Here is a 24072-nt window from a genome sequence, read left to right on the forward strand (position 1 = left end):
TTATTACGGAGTATATATTACATTGTACAAATATATAAAAGGCTCAAATATTTGATTTTATATTTTTGCCCTCAATTTTAACACCTATTTAACATCGATTTAACAGAATGACCAAAATTGGTACAAAATCAATAGTTAAGGGACAAACTTTGATCAAATTAAAAGTCGAGTACAAAAATGGGTAAAAGTCAATAGTCGAAGGACCATTGTTGGAATTAACTCAATTCGAAAATAGTGAACGAAAAAAAAAACGAAAAAAAAAAAAGAAAGAAGAGAGAAGATGTAACACATGGTCTTTCTAGTGCAATTTACTTCTCTTGTGAATTTTGCATGCTATTGCACACGAGCGGGATTTACCTAGCACACTTCAAAATAGTAATTGCAAGTTTCCGTCGTCACTTCAAAAAAATTAACAATTATAAAATTAAATTAAATTAAATTTAGACAATTTATCACAAGTATATATCAACATTAATGATTGACACATTATAAAAGTTTATGTAGCCAGAAGCAAGTGAATTGATGAGCAAGTAGCAATGAATTGTAAAATTAAAGGCAAGGCAAGGCAGGCTTCCTTTTACAAGGCAGATTCCATAGCCTCTCTTATATAGAGAATGATTCACAACATATCCCGCTGCCTCCGGCTTCCCAAACACTGTCTACATGCATGCATCGTTCTCTCTATCTTTCTCTCACACTCTCACCCTTTTATATTTACTGCATACTAATCAAAATAATAGTATAATTAAAATATAAATTAACGCGGTTAGCGTACATAAGAGTTTGCGACAAATCATATAATTAAATGGCATAATCTTTAATAGCATATCCATCATATATAGAACACAATAATAAATGCATTAATCTAAAGAACGAGCAATGTTCTTCTTCCCCCAATGTTAATTAGAGAGCCTATCAGCTGTCAGAAACAATCGTAGCATAAAAACTAAATTAATTAATTAAGAAACACTTGATTACAATCTTTAAACATGTGGAATATATACAATTTCGAAAGTTTTTATTTCAATCTTTAATGTAGACATGTGAAATATAAAATTTCAAAAGGTTTTAGGTGTCACAGTTAACATTTCCACATGGATGATGGGAGTGTGTTCGAGCCTCAGTGGAGGCAACTATTGACTCTTTGTGCTTCATTAGGTTGAGAAAGTAGCTATGAACAGATACTACATTGTAACAGAGTCAGTAGTACTCAAAAAAAAAGTTTTTCATTTTGGTTTTCAAAAAAAAAAAATCATTTTGCTTACTAAGCAATTAACAACTGTGATCAAATTAGAATTTTGAAGATGGCAAATTTCACAAGTTGATTTTCTATGAATATTACAATTTTTCCTCATAAACAACTCTCAACCCCTAATATTACATTTTGATTTATGAGTACTACATTTTTTTTTTATCAAAAGTATCACATTTTTACTCATAAGTATTACTTTTTTTTTTCTTAGTAACAATCAATCAATTTATCTCTGATTAGTATTACATATTTTCTCATAAGTAACTGTCCAACGCTAAATATTATATTTTGATTTAAAAGTATTACATTTTTCTTTAAAAGTATTATATTTTCAGTGATAAATAACAAACAATTTGTTCATGATTAGCATTACATTTTCCAGCCTGAGTATTACATTTCTATCTTGACCCAACTCATCTCATTGATAAGCATATGTGTGATGTCTCTCAAGAGACTCACCCCTAAATAATATATTAAAATTTCAAAAAAAATACTAAAACAGTGTAAAATAACATGACAATATACCACAAAATGACCACTAAAAATGCACATTTTACTAAAATTTCCAACAATCATCTCCTTCTTCTCTTTTTCTTCCATTATTTTCTTCTTTACCCTCCTCCTTCGTTGAAGACCATTGCCAAGAAACATCTTGGTTGTTGCTGGAAGTGATTTAACAACAACAACAACAACAATAATAATAATTCCTAAAAAGCATAAAATAATATTTCAACCCCATAACACTATAATAAAGTTATTTAAACATCCAAAATACATATTTAAACATATGCATAAATTCAACCACTTTCTATATCAATATCTAACATTAGCAGAAAATGACACATCACATTATCTTAATCAAACGATGGACTTGTCATAGAATTATAGGCTTATAGCCTAGTTTAAATAAGAAATCAAATTGGTTATCAACAATTAGGGCAACCTTAGTTGCTTTGGGTTTTATGGGATTTTTTGTCATGTGGCATGGAAATTTTTTGAAAATTCAAAAACAAAAACAAAAACAAAATATTAGAGTGGTTTCTAGTTGGCCACAACTCTAACGCTAGTTGATGAAATTCATATACGTACTTGATGAACCAAATTAGGTATTAACTCTTATTTATGGATTTCCTCACTCTAAATGTGACTTTGCATTCACCTTTTGATAAGCCGTTAATTAACATATAAATATACTTTGATTGTACTAATTTCTAAGTGAATATTATGTGTTTGTGCAAGAAAGAAGTGTATTTTAGGTATTTACGGCTCAATCATTGGAAACCGGGACCTATGCATGAGGAAGCGTAAAATGAAGACGAATCGGGATGAATCCAAGGCAAAAATGGGTCAAGAATGAAGGATCAAAACCACAGCAAAGTTCAACGGAAAATTGGAGCAAAGGAGAAGTCAGAAAACGCCACCGGGAGGGTGTCACGCCGTGACCTGCAGCGTGACACCGTGGTTAGCTTTCAGATGGTCTGTGTCACGCTGCAGGTCACGTCGTGACCCGCAGCATGACCAACCATCATCTGAAAGTGGCATGTGTGGTCACGATGAAGGTCACGCCGTGACCTGCAGGCCACTTTGCGGATTCAAGGCGTCACGCTGCAGTTCACGCCGTGACGTGCAGCGTGACGGCCTGGAATCCGCGAGGCTTAAGTCTGGTCACAATGAAGGTCACGCTGTGACCTCCATCGTGACCAGGCATCCTGAAGGTAGTTTTTTTTTTTTTTTTTTTTTTGCGCAAATGTCATAGTATAAATAGGATTAGGCTTTATTTTAAATCTATCTTTCAAATTTTCTAAGTCTTCTTTTAGTTTCCCTCTCCACAAACACTTTAGATTATCTATACATGCAATTCCATTACTTTTGAAGAAGAATTACCCTTTGTAATTATCAATTTTATTACAATTTCATATTCAAACATTATGAATTGAATCAAGTAAGAATTTCAATTTCTTCTTCCTTCAATTCTTAAATTTCTTTTGCATTTAACATCATTGTCTATTATTCCAATTGTTTTAGTTTATAATTTCATTATGAATTGTTAAATACTTTAAGGATTTAAATTATATTGCCTTGTATGAATGCTTACATGAATTAAATTGTTTAATCTAGGTTTTTCATTGCCTTTAGAATGAATGCGGTTGTGATATGATATTAGGGAATTACTTGACTCTTGTTTGATTATGGCCAAATTATGCAAGAGATGTATGGAATTGGAGTTTCACCTATGAGAATAGGGATTCACCATAGCCAACCCTTTAACAATTCTAACTTGCCCTTGAGAAAGGGAAGTTGGAAGGGATTATGCACACAATGTGTTTGATTAAATACCTCACCTAGTCTAATTGCTATGAATAAATTGCTATGGTTAGGGTGATGGATAAATTTCAAACTCATCTTGAATCAACTAGATATACCATAAGACTAAATTTTAAGCAAGAGCTTTCAACGTGAGAATAAGCCTCTCAAGTCCTAACATTATTTGAGAACTTTATATTATTTTGTTTAGGAGAGGTACTAGACTTATTAGAAATTTTATTTTACAAAACATGTACTATATTTTAATTATCTTAAAATTGCCTTCAAGCATTCATTCCATAATGTGACATTATATGTGGTAGATAAATACCATGGCAATTAGTAGATATTATGAAATAAAAATATCATTTCTTTTAATTTGCTAAATAGATGCATTTTTAAACTTTAAATTATATTAGTTTCTAAATATTTGCACTTTTAATACTATCTTGTTATGTATTGTGTTTTCATTTTCATCATCATGTTATAAAGATTACTTCGAGCATAATGCTTGGATGTATGTCTTCAAAGTTGCATGTGGAACTCCTTGCCCATTAAAATGCTTGGATGTATGTCTTCAAAATTTTGCAACAACACTACAAAAGGACTACAAACTTTAAGTCAACTTGCAATTTAAGTACTTCACTACATCTTATAATATAAGAAATAAAAAAATTTTTGTAAACGCGTTTCTTCTCTAAACCTCGTTTTGAAAACATTTGCATTCCATTTCCTAATTAATCAAAAAATTTCGAAAAGTTTCATGCCATTTCCCAATTAATAAAAAATGGGAAACTCATTTACAAAGTAATCATATTAATAAATCAAAACAAACAATACAAATAACACTATCCATGCATAGCATAATGGAATATGAACTACATAGAGCTAAACTTTATTTTTGGGTGCTCAATTAAGTATATAATACAATTTTGATCAACAAATAAATGCAAATTAATTTCGAATCACTATAGCACTAATAGCTATTAACAATGACTAAATAATTTCTACACCAAAAGACTAAAATATCTCATTTAATTTCTAGTGTCAATAGAGTTTAAATCTTAAATAAATAATTATGAATTTCATATAAATTATATTAAGTCAACAATCATGGGCGAATTCTGATGAGACAAATAGTCAAAGTAGTAACAACTAGATTTGGATGCACATATAAATAGAGTTTACAAATTAACACCATTTGCAAGATTTGTCGATGGAGAAGAACTATGTACTCATATCTATACTTTGGAATGTAGGAATTTTGCCTATAGATTTACAGACAAAGCAACAAAGCATCTTCTTTACTGCCCTGCCAACGTTAGACAAAGACCAAGTAGTTGAAATATTTTATCATAATTTATATTACATCCAGATGATTAGTCCATATAGAAATGCTAAAAAAAAATTAAAAATAAAAATATTGATATTCTACCAACAAAAAAAATAATAAAACTGTTTTTTGGGTGTATCCAGTTGTCTATCGTCGAACACAGTGACTAACCTGCTCGCTAAATTGTAGGCACATCTTTGGATGGGATAACTGACTTGAAAATTTAAGACTGCTCCATACCCAATACCAAAAATCAAACCTTTGACCTTTGATTAAAAATGGATGAGTCCCTTACCACGCAATTATACCACAGGTTAAAAATATTAATTGTTGATCCCAAATCAATTGAACACCAACCCAACATCCTTCCCATTTCACCATGCGGTGTGATAATTATCAATTGGCCGTGCGCCAGTGGGCTATACCAAAATCTATGAACTTTTACCAACCAACACACACTCAAGTTTATCTTTTAATTTTTATATTTTAATTTTAAGAAGCAATTACAATTTCAAACTGATTAAATATTGTTTTTAATTCAATTTTGGTGTTATGCAATAGTACATAGCGTACCCATGAACTATTGGCTATACGCATCTATTAACTATTGGTTTTTTTTTTTAGTACTATTGGTTTTTAATAACTCTGTCAACATGCTCAACTGAATAAATGACCCTCTTTTTGACGTTAGGGGTGGCGGAACCCTTAACAACATCATTTTTTAGTGCAAGCAATGGATAAGAAAGCTTGGAACGTCAAATGTTGCCATATTTTGCTGGAGCAGAATCAGGTGGCGGACTGGCTTGCTAAGAATTATGGATCTGAGCCTGACTTGGCTTTATTGTATTCTTGTCCTAACTCTAGTGTTGCAGCTTTTGCCCGCAATGATTGTCTTGGTGCGCCTATTGTGCGTGGTGATTGATTTGATTTTCTTTCCCGGGGTTCCACCTTCCTTTGTATTAAAAAAAATCTATTAACTATTGTAATTAAAAGTGATGACTGATGCCTAAAGTTATATGATGGCATAGTAGTAATTAGTTGAGTGACAAAAATAAAAAGAATGACTTAAGAGTATGTAGTGAGGATTTTTTTTCTATAACTTCAACTCATGATCTATGAAATATGCAGTTATGTACCTACAATTAATCCTTTGCAAAAAAAAAAAATAATAAAATAAATTGTCTAGGTATCTGGGGTGATACTAACCCTTTGAGTGTGAGACCTAAAAGAAAACTTTTTTTAATTCATCCTCTCATTAGAATAAATTTTGTAGATGTCCCTATTAAGAATCCATCTAGATAGAATTTAAATCTAGGACACGCAACAACAACAACAACAAATTTCCTAAACTCTGACCCTCTACAAATCTAAATTAGAGTTCATCAATTTTAATCATTTCTACTAAGAAACTCCTAATTGCCTATTGATCAAAAACCCATGTACCTACACGGCTACCCCCCTTCACTACTCTCACTTGCAACAAAACTAGGCACACATTGGAAGGTTATAAGTGGCCACTTAATATTATCCTTAGAATGCAAAATTTTAAAGCAATTTAACATACAATATCTTAAAAAAGAAATTTCTTGTTTTATAGAGAAAAATCCAGAAAAGCGTTAGAGGAGCGATGCACTCGACTCTGGGTGACACCGAGCCGACGCCCCTAGCTAATCAGAGCGCACTAGCCTTGGCACAATACCACTGGGGTTTTTCTCTCCTCACCCGGTGCCCAAGTCATCCCCAGCGACCATACGACTCACACTTAGTTCGATTGACCGTGGAAGACTGCCTGGGGTTCGACCAATAAAGGGATAAGGGGAGGTGTACAGGTGACAAGGTGGCGGGGTCTCAAGCGGTGGTTGGTGGGGACATCGATCACATATTGCAATGTGGCACGCGAAGGATAGTTTGGTGAGAAAGCTTGGAACCTGGCAAGAAACGCATATGGTAGCGGATGACGAAGCGTTGTGGTCATGCACTTGTCCATGACATGTGGCCCTGGAAGCAGTATAAAAGGGAGAGTGATCTCCCGTTCGAGCCGTCAATACTCAATAGCTCTCTACCTCTTCACGTTGACTTCCCCCTTAGTCAATAGAGCAGTCCTCCGCGAGTTAGCTGTTAGTAGCAATAGTCCACCAATTTGTACGGTCGTTATACCATGGACCATGGTCATGGCTGATACTGCAGTTGTATTGAACTGATACTGCAGTTATATTGAAAGGGAACTACAGGTTGAATAGTGGAAGGGTCTAAAAGTGGTTTCCCTCCAACGGACCTTTTTCAATACGCCCATAAATACGCTCTTCCAAGACTAAAGAAGAGGCTAGTCATTTCAAAAATTAGTCTAAGTGTTCAAGCAATTCTAAGTATTCACATCTAGTGACCAATGAGAGAGAAAAAGCTTAACAGTTCAACATCAAGCTAGTATCAAGAGACTTGTGTTGCTGATTAGTGAAGATCAAGATTCTAAAAGCTTGGAGAAAGAAGAAACTTTTTCTTCAAACTTTGTATTCTCTACGCGGTAGTAGAAGAAAGAGGCAGAGTAGACTGGTGATAGTAGAAAAACCTGATGGAGTTCAAGACATGCTTAGTGTTCAAGGCTAGCTTGGACGTCCGTGCTGTACTAAGGGATAGTGCAAAACCCTCCTTAGGAGTTCCAAGCAGAAGAGTGGAGTAGGCTACGTTAGTCAAACCACTATAAAATCTCTCTCTCTCTCTCTCTCTCTCTATATATATATATATATATATATATATATATATATAATATTAATCAAATGCGGCCTTGCTATTAGGTGCGGTCATGTGGCCTAGGGTGCGTCATTGGATTGTGTTGATCTGACGGTGGAAGTTATATATTAGGATTCAGGAAGTTTAATTCGCGTAACTTAAGTGGGGGCTTTATGGTAATTGTAAGTGGGAAGATAATGTGTAGAGTACAGAATGCACCAACAAACGTATTATTAAAACACACCATTCAACGTACTAAAATGCACCAGGTCTTAGATTAAAACACACCACTTAACAACCACACACCAAATGCAACTACTCTCGTAAAATTCACCACCATGTGTATTAAAACACACCATTCTACGTTATAAAATGCACCACTTGACAAATTAAAACACACAATTCCCCACCATACCGAAATACACCACTCAATTCAAATGCACCAACAAAATTAAAACACACCATTCAACGTATGAAAATGCACCAGTTCTCAGATTAAAACACACCACTTAACCACCACACACCAAATGTAACTACTCTCGTAAATTCACCACCATGTGTATTAAAATTTAAGACACATCATTCTACGTTATAAAATGCACCACTGGACAAATTAAAACACACCATTCCCCACCATACAGAAATACACCACTCAAATTTAAATGCACCAACAAAATTAAAACACACCATTATACTTTATAAAATGCACCAGTTCTCATATTAAAACCCACCACACACCAAATACACATACTATTGCGAATTTCACCAATAGTATCCCAAATATGAACCAGATTAATGTTGATAATGCACAGACTATTGCGAATTACTCAATTCTTGTTCCTTTGTTGGATTCGACCTGTGCGTTTTGTTCGGAACGGAGCGCTCGTTGCTGGTGATGGAGTCCCTTCTACGCTCGTCAGGTGTTTGTTGCTCAGTGCTCGTCGACTTCAAGTCTGATCTCCATCGTCGTCTGATCTGGTTTTGAAATTGTAGTGAATTGTCAACATTATCCTTCTCGTTCGCGTAGCTAAAGATGAGGCATGTATTGTTTGGATTAATATGAAGCCTTAGATCATGGGATCTAATGGTGTAGATCAGGCCACACAGCCGCACGGGGGAGGCAGGCCGCATCTGATGGGGCCTCTATATATATATATATATATATATATATATATATATATATATATATATATATCTTATTTACTAGTTTCAATTGCATTTTATCACAAGCAAACCTAAAAAATTTACAAGATCAAAATTACGTGCAAACCACACTCAAAAAGGGTTAACTAATATTTCCGTTGTGCATACTCTCAAATCGTTATAAAGTCACCACGCACACCTAAAATTTTAGGTCGACACACCTTAAGTATACAAACCACACACCTTAATACACAAACCACACACCTTAAGAACACAAACCACGCAAAAGGTTTTAAAATGGCGCACTTATGTTTCAATAACTCACACACCTTAAGCATACAAATCACTTACCTTAAGAAGGAAAACAATGCACCTTAAGAAGGTAAACCATGCACCTTAAGCTTTAGGTTCACGCACATTAAGTTTCAACATTGCGCACCTTAAGCATACAAACCACGCACCTTAAGAAGGATGACGATAAGTATTATTACCGGGTATATTTCATAGGAGTGAAATATAGTATTATTTGAGTGTAATGGGTAAGTACAAGAGATAAGTGAGTAACAATGGTTTTGGTACCACAATGTTGATCTGTGTATTTAGTGAGTCCCCCCCCCCCCCCCCCCCCTTTCTCCAACGAGACTCCGCTTTTATACCCTCAAGTGCCAACGACTCTTTGCGAGTAAGTAACGGATGCGTAATGTTATACTAAGTGCGGCTAATGATGATAAGGAGTAACTCCTCTTCAATGTGCTGACCCCTCCTCTTCAATGTGTCGTCTTTGTGTAACGGGTGACCGTTTGTTGCCTTCGTGTCAGTGCTGGTGATCCGGGTCGAATGTTGCTTGCTTAATTATTCTGTCAAAGGAAAATTACGCACCTAAGCAACCGCACAACCGTACCTAAGAAGGTCAATCGCACGGGAACTCATTTATAAATATAAATGTATATATATATTTAATATTATTATGATTAGGTTTTTGTATAAAATTATTTGGTAATTATAATCAATTTTAAATTAAATATTAAGTTAATAAATACATAAATCCTATTTCATAATATTAACTTATACATATATAAATTATTCTCATATTAGGAAGATAAGATCTCATTTTAATTGGATTAAAATATCTTAAAGATGATTATATTTTAAATATTTAATTGAAAAAGATATTATATTTTTGTGAAATAAAATATTAGATGAGATAATGATGATTAGTGAAAAAAGTATTTATGGTAGATATATATTGCGTTGGTAATGATTAGTTTACAAACATGGATTAGATTTTTGATAATGATGATAACATTTCAAGGCATACATCATAAATTATAATAACAACATATTTATTTTGAAAATATTTATTAAATAATAAAAGTTAGAATAAAAAGAGAGGACTAAAAACTAATAGCAAACAATTATATCTGAAATCAGAGGAATGCGAACACATTATATACTAAAACAACTTACCACTCAAAATTACACTTCAAATTCAAATATTAATTATCACTAACTAACCGTGTGGGTAAAAAAGCACAATAAATATAATGAAAGTGATGTTATTTGATAGGTATTTAATGGTAATAGTTATGATAGGTTGATATGTAGGTGATCGAAGGTATATAGGTGATGGGGTTTGGGGTGGGTGATGTTCTTTGATAGGTATGTAATGGTAATAGTTAGGATAGTTTGATACGTAGGTGAAGATATATATTTGATGGTGTCTAAAGTACATAATACGAAGCCAAAGACCTTGTGATCAAGCGGCATAGTTGTGATCCTCCCAAGTGAGAGGTCACAGGTTCGATCCCTGGTAGGTGCCAATTTTAGGTATTCAAAGTAGTGGAGGAGGGTGCGAGAGGCCAATATGGATTGCTAAACTGCAACTAGGATTGCAAAACTGCTAAACTTCGAATTGTGCGAGAGGCCAATATGACTATCTATATTTCTTAGCCAGTTCTTAGCCTTAGTCATCTATTCGATCAATGCGGCCTACCAAACTTCGAATTGTGCGCTATTCGATCAATGCGGCCTACCAAACTTCGAATTGTGCGAGAGGCCAGTATGACTATCTATATCAGTTCCAAACTTCGAATTCGAATTGTGCTCGAATTGTGCAAGGCCAAGGCCTATCAGTTCCAAACTTCGAATTGTGCTCGAATTGTGCAAGGCCAAGGCCTGCCAAACTTCGAATTGTGCGAGAGACCAGTATGACTATCTATATCAGTTCCAAACTTCGAATTGTGCGAGAGACCAGTATGACTATCTATATCAGTTCCAAACTTCGAATTCGAATTGTGCTCGAATTGTGCAAAATTCGAATTGTGCTCGAATTGTGCAAGGCCAAGGCCTGCCAAACTTCGAATTGTGCGAGAGACCAGTATGACTATCTATATCAGTTCCAAACTTCGAATTCGAATTGTGCTCGAATTGTGCAAGGCCAAGGCCTGCCAAACTTCGAATTGTGCGAGAGACCAGTATGACTATCTATATCAGTTCCAAACTTCGGCGAGAGACCAGTATGACTATCTATATCAGTTCCAAACTTCGAATTGTGCGAGAGACCAGTATGACTATCTATATCAGTTCCAAACTTCGAAAAATAGAGGTGCAGATTATAGGGATATAATAGAGAATCACAAGAAGCCTAGAATAGGGAGGGAACCAACCTAGGTTGCTCGTGCAACCTAGGTGCACCTCACGTGCGTACACGGGTGCTTCAGCTCCTTCATGAAACGCAACTAAACTAGTCTATGATGTACAGTTGTGGGCAACCATTGCAGACAGTTGAAAGTATAATATAGGCGATGGGTGGCAGGTATGTAATGGTAATAGTTAGGAATTAGGATAGGTTGATATGTAGGTGAAGGTATATATATTGGTGATGGGGTCCATAGTAGTGTATAATATGAAGAGAGGTAAGAAACTTGGAACTCTAATTAAATAAGGCACAAAACCCAAAAGGCCAAAGAGTGCAAAGTTGGAAGAGAGTACTAAGTGAAACTACATATATGTGTGTTTGTATTTGAGCATTTTGAAAAACCTTATTAGGTTAAAATTATAGAGAATTTTACAATTTTTTATTTTCTGTTTTCTAATTTAAAAGAAAAAAAAATTATTTGAACAACAAATACTGGGTTCATTTTTAATTTCCAGAAAATTAGAAAAATTTTCAATTACTAAACAATGTTTAACTATTTCTCAATTTCTTCATTTATACCGCAAAATTTGTTTTGAATCAAATAAACTAATTGGTTGGAAAGAGACAAATTTAAATAAGGGTCACACTTGTGTGAGACCGTCTCACGGATCCTTAATTCCTTATTCGTGAGACGGGTCGGGTCGGGTCAAAGCACCATGCAAATGTTATACTTATATGTGCAAATCTCATACTTATATACTCAAATATAACACTAATCAAAAATACAATTTTTGTTACTTATAAGAGAAAAAGTAATACATTTTTCATAATAAGTAATGTTGACAAGTGTGTCTCACTTATAAGGGCAAATATAATACTTTTGAGGAAAAATGTAATACTTTTAAGTCGAAATGTAAAAGTATTTTATTTTCCCTTAAAAGTATTACATTTACCGTAATAAGTAACAAAAAATTTGTTCCTGATTAGTATTACATTTGAACATATAAGTATGGGATTTGTTCATATAAGTGTTACATTTGCATTGTGACCCGACCTGTCTCATGGTGAGACGGTCTCACACAAGTTTTTGCCTCAAATAATAATGAAATCAACATTTATTATTTGATTTGTTATTTGAAAACGCAATAAATATTTGACATATGTGATTATCAACTAACCACATACACTGATGACTATAAATTGTGTGATTTTTATAGGGTTAGGAAGCATTTCCCTAGCTATAAAACAAACCCTTAAAGTTGTGTGTATGCATGTATTGAAATAATTAATAAATCCAAACATTAATTAAATGCCAAATTTGGGATGTTGTGTATTTCTTTTTTAAAAAAATTGTGTTAAGTACTTGAAAGTACTTTTTGTGAAATAATAACAATAACAATAATCATCCAAAGGTTTCAATATATCAAACCCATATGTTGTTCAAGAAATAATTAACTCATGGCCACCATTTTAATTAAAAAAAAATCTTTATTATAAATTAGATGCATACAACCTCTATTGTTTAATACAAGAAGATGGGGGATCGTCCAAGAACTAACAACACGATATATCTCATTCTCCATACAAAACATGACTAAGTCATGCACAACACGTCCTCCTAATGATTCTCTGCAAAGCCGTGAGAAGAACACTGAACCACTTTACACCTCTCCCAGCCCTCTAGCTCATTCCCAAGGGCTACCTTGATAACTTCCAAGTTAGATGTATACAAATTTTTTAATACCAAACATATGCATCCCCCCGCCCTCCCCCTTCATGAGAGAGTGAGAGACCAAGAACCCCATCTCAAAAAATTGAAAAGGGGTGAACAATGACCCGAGATCAAGTCTCACCAGCGACAGTGTGGGAACAACTTTTCAAAGTGAGGGACTCCTCGTGCACAGTAAGCAAAGGTCTAACTTCTCTGTTCAATTGAGTTACCATGATTTACATGCTCCTAGATATTCTGTCAGGCCGATCGAGACTTGAGGAGTCCTTGGGGTTAAGAATTCAACCTTTTTGGGAACAATAGAACAACAAAGAAAAGAAACTAAGAATTGATTTACAACAAGTGTGATGTGTAATAAATGGGGAGGTGTGGGCTCAGAAAACATGTTTAAAGAAACGGCCGACCAGAAAGGAGAAGAAAAAATATGTTAGCTAAAGAGATAGATGGAGCCATCCCATTCCCTTTATGATCGGCGCCAATTGGATATATATATGGGAATCAATATTCAATACCGGCCTACAAAATCATGCATACAGATTCATTATTGTAGAACAAACATTAAGCAGAAGAAAAGTGATTTTTTTTTTTTTTTTTGGAGGGGTGTCCAAACAGACCGGAAAAAGCACCTTTTTACCTGCTGAGATAATTTTGGTGAGGCAAAAATGTTTCACTCTCTCAATGTTATGCTATATTTTTGCTTTAAAGGGTTCAATAATAATTTAGTATAGGTGTTAAAAAAATAAAAAAATCCTCCCTCAAGTACGGTCCTACTGTTTTATATGCTCAGGGCAAGACAAAAATATAGGGACTACTTAAAGTTAACATATATTTTTATACCTAAAATTTAAATTACATAAGGAAAAAAATACTAATAAATAAGATTCGCAAGTTTTTTTAAAATTTTACATACACAAAAATAATCATGAAAAGATCATAGGTATTTTTCTAAATGTAAAAGAATCAATAAGTACATTAGTGTCTTCATAAACAAATAATTATAGTTTATAAAAATGAATTAAAAAAATTAAAATTTAAAAAATTTACAAACAATAACATTGTTAACATAATAAATAATAAATAATAAATAATAAATTAATTATTAACAAAAAAAATTATAAAAAAAAACTTACAAACATGGCGAAGCTAAAAATATTTTTGATTGGGGGTCAGAAATCAAAACATTTCAAAACGCGATAAAAATATTAATAACAAAATATAAAACATAATTAATTTAATAAAATAGTTCGAATAGAAAACACATTATAAATCTCACATATTCTATATTGATATTTATAAATACTTTTTATTTTAGCTATATGAATTTCAAATTTTTCTAGAATAATTTAAATACTATAACACATGATAGAAAGTTCTAAACTATATTGACTAGATGATTTATATTTTTTTTAAAACAAAAAAAAAAAACTTATCTTTTTATTTGTTTTTCCATAACTAAATCACAAAATATATTTCATGTAAATTAATTAATCAAGTTAAATCATCTTTAAAATCCATAATTCATTATAAAGCTCACAAAAAAAAATACTATTTTATCTTTATTTAAATATATTATATATTTAAATATCTTATATCACACACACACAAGGGGATGGGGGTGGTGTGTGCCCTCTCCCAATATTGGCCCTGGGCAAGGGCCTAGCCTACCCTTGCCCAAGGTCGGGTCTGTCCTCCCTATGTAAACGTTAGGATCAAAGGCACTATTGCAGATCTGATTAAAGAATGTTGGCAAAGTTCTAGGAGAGATTAACTAGTTGATCAAGGCCGGGGGCTCATATTTATAGGGAACAAAATGGTGTGACATATCAGATGTGCTAATTAAGGGTGCTCTCTCCCATAGCCTTGGGTGGTGTACAACGGCCCACGAAGGGGTGTTATAAAAGCTATTCAGGCGAATCTCTGTGGGAATGTTAGAACCCGAAGGGTGACTATGGTGAATTGAGACGTGCTCTTGTGGGTCTTCCTCCTTCCTTCCAAATTTAAAAAAAAAAAAAAATCTTTACTATTCATTGGTCAATCGTTATGCGTTTTTTTTTTTTTTAAAACTTAGTTATTTTATCAAAAATAAAACAGGCAAAGTGCTAAAATGTTCATAAAAAATCTAAACATTACTATCATTTTATGTTTTCATTCGTCAAAACTTTATAAAGCTCTCAATAGAAGTGACATATTGGCATTATGAGTTTGAGTCGATCAGTTATAAACAATCTAAGTTGGTTTACCTCCTTGTGGTCCTTTGACAACTAGCACCACAAGGCGAGGTTTAATTTACCTAGTGCACACCATCAGATAGTGACTACATGTTTCTCTCGTCACCCAAAAAATACTTTGTAAAGTTTGTACTATATTTGATAATTGGAAAAATTACAATTTAGTCCCTAAGTTATAGGACATGTGTAATTTTATTTCCTAATTAACAATGAGTTGAAATAAATACGTCCTAATTAGTCAACAATGTGACACATTTTGGATGGAAAGACCACACGTGTTTCTGGCATCAATAGTAATTATCCTTCAGCTATTAACAATTTTGATTAATTCTCACATTATGGGTACCCTAAATCTAAACAAATACACTCTTATCTATATAAAATTGACTAAATTGTCCACAAAGATCATCTCTAATGTGTAGTTAGAACTTATTGAAAAAAACAAAAACAAAAACAAAAACAAAAAACAAATTAAAAATTGTAATCTTTTAAATTGTAAGTTATGGTTTTTGCTCATAGCAGTTACAATTTATCTTCAAAATTACATTTGGCAAGAATCATTTAATGTACTGCATTGTAAAATGAGGAGTACAATAGCAATCCTTCAATGAATTAGGGGAGTATTGAATTGCAAAAAACATAAAACAAAATTAATAGAAAACATATTAGATCCAAATTAACATTTTTTGTTAACGTGGTGAATTCATTATATGAAAAACAAAAGGCAAAAAAAAACAAAAAAACAAAACAAAACAAAACAAAACAAAAAAAAACAAAAACAAAAACAAAAAAAAAGAGCAAAAGTATAGTTCCTTTTGAATAAATGTATTGGCCATATGATAGAACGTAGAACCTCTTTTCTTAACAAGTGGACTACAAAATAAAAGAGGCAAGTCACCCTTTCTCAGAACATGCTTTCCCTTCATGTGGATACATCTTTTTCTTCATTTTTCTTTTCCTTTGTCAAACTAACCAAGTTATTATAACAATGAAATTTGATAGATTGTCAACTGAATTAATTACATAATTATTACGGAGTACTCTATTTTTGTACAGTTAATTGTAAAACTCTTAATTATTGTTGTCGAGATTGACTCGAAACCTGTACTCTAAGCCATTCGGAAAGAGAGCGAGTCTCAGCCAAAAGCTGACACGTTGGTCATTGACTGTAAAACCATTATGAACCAAATTTAGGACATCAACCTCGTTCATGCATGTTTTTTGGGTAGGGAATCAATGCGCTGATTATTTGGCCAATCTTGGTCAATCTACGGAATGGGGACGATGATCTTGGAGCAACCTTGAAAGGAATCAAAACCTTTGGAGAAAGATGCTAGAGGCGTAGCCACAAGAAGAATCTACTAATTTTGGGACCAATGAGTCCCTCCGGGGTACCAAAAAAAAAAAAAAAAACTCTTAATTATAATAGTTGTGTAAATCTGTGTAGTAAAACCCACAAAAATTAAAGTGAGTATGCCCAATGCAACTCTTAGTAAAAGGATCATAAATTATTTGTATACATTTATCCGAATTTAGTAGAGAGGAAAAAATATTAATATCAAACTGAGTAATGATAAGTTTTTTTTTCTTCTTGAAGTTATCTGTTAATATTTATTAATTTCTTGACATGACATTATTATTATTATTTTTACTCACTTCCTTTTTGTTTGACCTACTTTTCTTTTTATTCTGTTTCAAAAACTTCCCATTTGCCTAATGTTATTTATTTGTTTATTTGTAGATGAAAAGGAGGTTAGGAGGGGAGACCCAAGGGAGTTGCAAAGACCACAGCTTCAAGCTCTTTCAAGAACGCTAAACTACGCCACACCAAACCCAATTCATTTTCTATCAAACCCGCCGCTACTACTCGAAAATGTGTGCTACTACTCAAAAATATGCGCTAGATGACCAAAAAAGTTGTAATTTGAATTCGTGACCTTGTGAATATTACAAGTTTGTATCCTTAGTCATTTTAATAGTCATCCCATATTCTTTTGCTACCTCTCATTTGACTCTAATTTAAATATCACTACCTTTTTGCATTTCCCAACTTATCATTTATTCCTTTTAAAATAGATCCCAATACAACTTTTGAATTCCTTTTAAAATAGGTCCCAATACAACTTTTTCAGAAGGGAAAATTTAGAAATATATATATTACATCTTATTTATATTTTTAAAAATCACACCAAACACAACTCTTGCTTAACTCATGATACTATAGTTCAACTTATAGACAATAATGAATTGATTATTAAAAAAAAAAAAAAGTTGTCACGTTAGTGTAAATACTAGAAGGTAAGGGTAGGATAGAAAAACAAAAATTTTCACATCAAATTGCAGGACAAGTGAAGCATGCCAAACCAACCAAGCAATTCCTTTTTTTTCTTCCACTTCGATCTAAGTGCATGATACCAATTTGGACTAAAATTTAGTTGATGGTATGTTGTTAATGGACCATTTCTAGTGCTCTCAACATCCCACGAGCCCCCATCCCCTCTTCTCCCCATTTTTAAACTCACCCTTTTATCTTTATCCCCCCAATCCCCATCCCCATTCTTCAATTATTTCCATCTCTCCCCCCCAAACATTAACACTCCCCTCCCTCTCTTATTTCTCCTTCCACCATGGCTCTAGAAACTTGGCTCATCAAAGTAAAGAAGACCATAGCGCGTGCCACGGCGCCCCACCATCACGCCGCGAAGCCGAGCGTGATGGTCAAGAAATCCGCGCAGGTCGGCGTTTTGGCCTTCGAGATCTCCGGCCTCATGGCCAAGCTCCTCCACTTGTGGCAGTCCTTGTCGGACAAGAACGTGACGCGCCTCCGCGGCGAGTGTTTGGCATTGGAGGGCGTCCGGAAGATCGTGTCCAACGACGACGTTTTCCTCCTCGGCCTGGCCTGCGCGGAATTGGTGGAGAATCTCCGGGTGGTGGCGAAATCCGTGACGAGAATTAGCCGGAAATGCGACGACCCGAAGCTCCGGTCCTTGGACCGGAGCTTGAACGAGTTTGCGAACTCCGGGAAGGACCCGCACGGGATGGTTTTGGGTTGGAAAGAAATGGAGGCAAAGATTAAGAAGATGGACCGCTACGTGAGCTCAACAGCTCTGCTTCATAAGCAAATGGACGAGCTTTCCGGCCTGGAAAAGAAGGCCGCGCAGGCCGAGGGCCTGGAGAGCTCGGCCAGAGAAAAACGGCTCGGCGATCTCCACCAAAAGATCCAATGGCAGAAACAACAAATCAAATACCTCAAAGAGAAATCCCTCTGGTCTAGAACCTTCGACACCGTCACATTATTACTCGCCCGGTCCATTTTCACTATATTAGCGAGAACCAAGATTGTTTTTGGAATCAATAATTCCACCCTCCCCTACCCATCCACGCTCCCCCGGAGCCTCTCCGCCTCCGCCACGGTCCACCCGTCGGAAAATCCGCCGCCGCCGTTCGTCTCCGGGCCGCTACTCCAAGAACCGCCGAATAAATTCTTCCGGTCGAATTCCGACATGCTAAAACCCCCGGCCACCACGCTCGGCGCGGCGGCGCTGGCTCTACACTACGCCAATCTTATAATCGTGATGGAAAAGATGATCCGATCGCCCCAGCTCGTCGGAGTCGACGCCCGGGACGATTTATACTCAATGTTACCCAACAGTATCCGGTCGGCGCTCCGGGCGAGGCTAAAAGGGGTGGGATTCTCCGCCACCGATCCGGCGCTGGCCGGCGAGTGGCGAGACGCGCTGCAGAAGATATTGGGATGGCTTTCGCCATTGGCTCACAACATGATCAAATGGCAGAGCGAGAGGAGCTTCGAGCACCAAAACCTCTTGCCCAAAACCAACGTTCTCTTGCTCCAAACCTTATTTTTTGCTAATCAGGAGAAGACCGAAGCCGCCATTACCGAGCTTCTCGTCGGCCTCAATTACATCTGGAGATTTGAAAGGGAGATGAATGCTAAAGCCCTATTCGAATGCACAAACTTCAACACCTTCTTGAATTTGCAAGAATTCAAATAATACCTGTCTGCACCACTAATCTTTAGTAGGCAGTATTTGAAAGAACAGAACAGGTCAAGATTAGAAATTTAGCAACGACAGTGTGATGATTATATCCAAAATGGACCGATCCAGCCATTGAATTACTATGATTTACTTCATCCCACCTGCTCTGTCGGACCGAGACAAGCCAGGGAAGAAAATTTGAAGTAATAATTCCCTGTTTATTCTTCATCTGTCAAAATTTTCTTGGGCTTTTTTTTTTTTCTCTTAATTTAATTTTTATTTTTGGTATATCATTCCAATTAAGAATCTAGAGATTAAGAATCCTCTTCCAGATCTAAAGAGGGTTTTGTTTTGGCTCTAACCCTGCCGTGCCGGTATAAATGTATATTGTAATGTATCTTTGGCCATATAATATATGTGAATGTATAATATATGATGGGATTGGGTCAAAACTTCATTTCATGATGATTTCAAAGTCATGTGAACTTATTCTTGTAGTTGCTATATATTATGATGTTACCACATGGATCCACTTTGATTAAGGCATACCAAATAATTTCTTGATATGCACATTAACCAACCTTGATTATTATGTTAGAATAATAATAATTTCAAATATAATAAATATGAGTATGATGGGCAGTTGGATTATAATTGTCATTTAACTTGGTCACCTTTTTTTTTTTTGTTTTTGAGTGTGATTTAGTTGAGGAGAATTTAATCAAATTTCCTCCCACTTTGGATACTCCATGAACCACATATTCTTTTGATATTTCTGGTTAGGTTGCAATTATGCATATTCACATGATAGATATATTGTCCAATAATAACTATATTGGTATGAAAAAAAAGTTAATAAGATAAAGCCTATTATTTAAAAATGAAAAATAGCATATAATATTCAATAATTAAACTTTTCCAGCCAAGGATAATCTTAACTACTGTACTATTGTAATCTATTACATTCTTCTCAAAAGGATGAATCTCCAACTTCAAGGGCCCACCTTGACCTGACGGAGCATCTGGGAGCCCCCTCACTTTGAGATGTTGTTCCCACACTACCGCTGGTAAGACTCAATCGATCCATGGTCTTTCTTTCCAAATTTCACCCTTATGACCAACTGAGTTGTACTCTATTACATTACCGAGTCAATAGGCCTCCACTGGAATTCGAACATGTAACCTCCCATTAGAGAGAGTGATGAGTATAATTGTGAGTGTAAAAAAAGGGTGTAAAATGTCATTCCGCTGAGGATTGGGGCTATGGCACGTATTGTGCGAATTAAAAAGTACTAGACACTAGAGCAGTTGAATCAAATAGAATCCAAGTAAATGATAATTGAATAAGGAAATTAAAGGAAATAAATTGGCTAATGAATAAATTGAATGATAAAGGAATGGGTCAGATTATGGGTATTGCAATCTCAATGTTCTAACAACACAGAATTAGGGAAAGAATGATTAACCAAGGGATTTATGGGCAATGCACACAAGAATTCAATTCAGCTACTTTCGTAATCAATAAACAGAATTAGGCTAGGATTGCCCCACTTTCGTAATGCATCAATCATAGTCTTAAGCACCTAAGCATTGTAAGCCCCCAAATTACCCCTATTCTCATAGTAGGAAAGATTAGGTTGGAATTGGTAAGGCTCGAGATCTTCACCCAACTTTCGTTGTAATGAATCACTCTCCTAAACTAGCAATCAATTGTGGCCACCAATTAATAACAAGTAGAAAATAATCCTCAATTCAACATAAACCCTAGGTGAATAATTCAATATCTTTATGCAATAATCACATATTGAACATCAAGATTAGCAATAGATCCCTAATCTAAACCGATAAACGAACTACTCACTCATGATTAAAGCAAACAAAACAAAGCAAGAATTAAATATTGAAATCATAGCAGCGAATCTAAAGAATAAAAGAGAGAACTTTACTAACAATCTCGAAGAGTAATTCCAATCCAAAACCTTGATTCCAAGCTTGCAAACGTATTCAAGTATGTAAAACAGTGCTAATCTATGCTATGGAAAACTCTAAAGAGAAGGAAAATTGTACCGAACTAAACTAGGGCTCGGAATGCCCAAAAAGACAGCAAAACGCGAGATTAAATACTAGACAGCAGCAAGGTCACGGGCACCCTCACGACCGGGATCAGGGCTGTGAGGCGCCCTGACCAGCTGATGTCCGTGATGGGGCTCACGGCCGTGAGGCGTCCTCTTGGTTTGCCTTCTGACTTCTTTCGTGCTCCGTTGCTCCTTTCCGACCTCGGTAGATTCTTATGCTTCGAAAACTCGTCCAAGATGACTGAAAATCCTTCCTTTACTCTTCGTTCGTGAATAAACTAAGATTAATCAAATGTAACACACAAACGAGTCTTAAATAATTCATCAAGGTAAAGGAAATAAGCAACAAAACTAACTAAATTATGGGGCAAATAATAGTATAAAATCATATGTATTAGAAAGCTATAGAAATATCATTGAGTTATAAGCAACTTGGCAAGTTTTTTTATATTCTGAGTAAAAAGTTATCAAAAACTATAATATTATTCTAAATAGATTCTAGCATTAACTTTATTTCCATGTTTGAACTAAAATTTGAATTCACATCATTAAAATTGATCAGTTAATTTTTTTTTTTAAATCAAGTCAACTGTGTAGTACTCGACTTGACTTGAATGGCTTAGATATTTGTATGTGTTTTAGTATTTTTTTTTTCTCTCTTTTTTTTTTATAAAAAAAATAGAATTTACATATATTATAATTACTAAACTGAAGTTATATGACAATTGTATTATTTTATATTTTTAAAACATTGCAATTGAATAAGTTTTTCGATATAGCATTATCGATTTATCGTTGGCTTAATTAAGGCTAAAATATTATTGTTAATTATTGACTTTTTTCATGATTTTATAAACTCGGTCAATCAAGTCGGACGAGGGCTTCCTTCAAAAAAAAAAAAAAAAAAGTCGGACGAGGGCGGTCCAAACAATACAGCCTCTTTCGGCTTCTATATACACAATGGTGATGGTTCGTTTGTGGTAGTTGTCAACGTTCCTCTTGCATATCCTCAGGATCCTGCTCTAGCTGAAACTATGGCGGTTCGAGAAGCATTATCTTGGCTGAAGGAACACGATTTCACATACGTTATTGTCTTCTCCGACTGTCTGTCTCTCTGTTTGAATCTTCATCATAAGATTATAGCTCGTTCATATGTTGGTCATGTAGTTCATTCTTGCTTACAGTTAATCAGTTCCATTCCAGGTTGTTTTGTTAGCTTTATTAGCGGGCAAGCCAATCAGGTTGCTCATTCTTTAGCTAAAGCCGAGGGAGCTGCTTCCTCTCGCTCTGTTTGGGGAGATTCTCCTCCATTGTTCTTGAACCATTTGATAAGTTAATATATTTGCTTTGTTGGTTTTCAAAAAAAAAAAAAAAGTCGGACGAGGGCAAATTATGCTATGGACCTGGGTCTACCTTGCAAGGTGGACCCGAATCTATGTTCATAAATTTAGAACATCACAATTTTAGAATTCTATATTCACAATTTTAGTTCTCAATATACAAAATTACATTACTCAATATTCACAATTTTTGAACTCTATATTCACAATTTTGTTATATATATTCAAAAATTGTGTTATACTGTTGAACATAGAGTTTTGATACTATTGAATATAGAGTTATGAAATTGTGAACGTAGAGCTATGAAATTGTAAATATAAAATTATGAAATTGTGAACATAAAGTTATGAAACTATGAACATGAAGTAATGAAATTGTGAACATAAAGTAATGAAATTGTGAACATGAAGTTATGAAATTATGAACATAGAGTTATGAAATTGTGAACATGGGCTCGGGTTCACCTTGCAAGGTGGATCTGGATCCATGACATAACAACTGTCTAACGAGCTAGCTAGTCACCTCTTCTCATTAAGTAATTTGGCATAAACATGCCAATTCCAGTCTAAGAAGTAAACAAGTTGAGCTCCAATGCATATTTTATTAGTAAATAAGTACATGAGTTCATTGGGAGACCCAAATTAAAGCCCAAAAAATTGATCAAAGGTGATGAAGACTCGTTGTGTGCAGAGTGTGCAGACAAGGATGAAAATTGATAACTGATTGGATAGCTCACGATTTACCTCCCCAAGTGTCCTTGGACAAAGGTTCTGGGAGCTTAAAATTGTAGAATAATTGAGCTCTAAAGTTGCAGAATAGCGGTGTGTTGAAATTGATGTTCCCTGACAGCAAATGTGAGACAAAAAGAAAATAATTAACATATTGGTAATATTGTAGATGATACATCTTGTCTTGTCTTGTCTTATTACTGAGATGGCATAGACCCATAAGGTAGGGGTGTCAAAGCGGGCCGGCCTGCCCCATTAAGCCCGCCCCACCGCGGGCCTAATTTCTGGCGGGTTTTTGCGGGCCGGCCCGTTAGGCCCGCGGGCTAGAGTTTAAGCAACCCTAACCCGCCCCACGCGGGTTGGCGGGCCCCGCGGGCCGGCCCGTGGACTTTTTTAAAAATTATATTTATTAAATTTTTTAATATAAATAATATAATTAAATCTAAATAAATATAATTATGTATATAATTAATTATATATAATTAAATATATATAAAAACTTAGTGTACTGTGTTCGCATGCGAACACAGTACACTAAGATTGTATATATAAATTATATATACAATCTTAGTGTAC

General features: G+C 34.8%; 1 protein-coding gene across 1 annotated transcript; it reads left to right on the forward strand.

Annotated features, from left to right (window-relative positions):
• Window positions 1-17914: 17914 nt before the first annotated feature.
• LOC116018965 lies at window positions 17915-19783 on the forward strand. Its single transcript, XM_031259022.1, has one exon. It carries the CDS (start codon window positions 17982-17984, stop codon window positions 19365-19367), a length of 1386 nt encoding a protein of 461 aa, XP_031114882.1. The 5' UTR covers window positions 17915-17981; the 3' UTR covers window positions 19368-19783.
• The last annotated feature ends 4289 nt before the right edge of the window (window positions 19784-24072 follow it).

This window comes from Ipomoea triloba, chromosome 5 (genome assembly GCF_003576645.1).
Source record: "Ipomoea triloba cultivar NCNSP0323 chromosome 5, ASM357664v1".
Taxonomy (NCBI): domain Eukaryota; kingdom Viridiplantae; phylum Streptophyta; class Magnoliopsida; order Solanales; family Convolvulaceae; genus Ipomoea; species Ipomoea triloba.

Bases quoted from the DNA above. Each gene is read 5' to 3' on its own strand.
- LOC116018965 (XM_031259022.1), top strand. From the start codon at position 17,982: ATGGCTCTAGAAACTTGGCTCATCAAAGTAAAGAAGACCATAGCGCGT.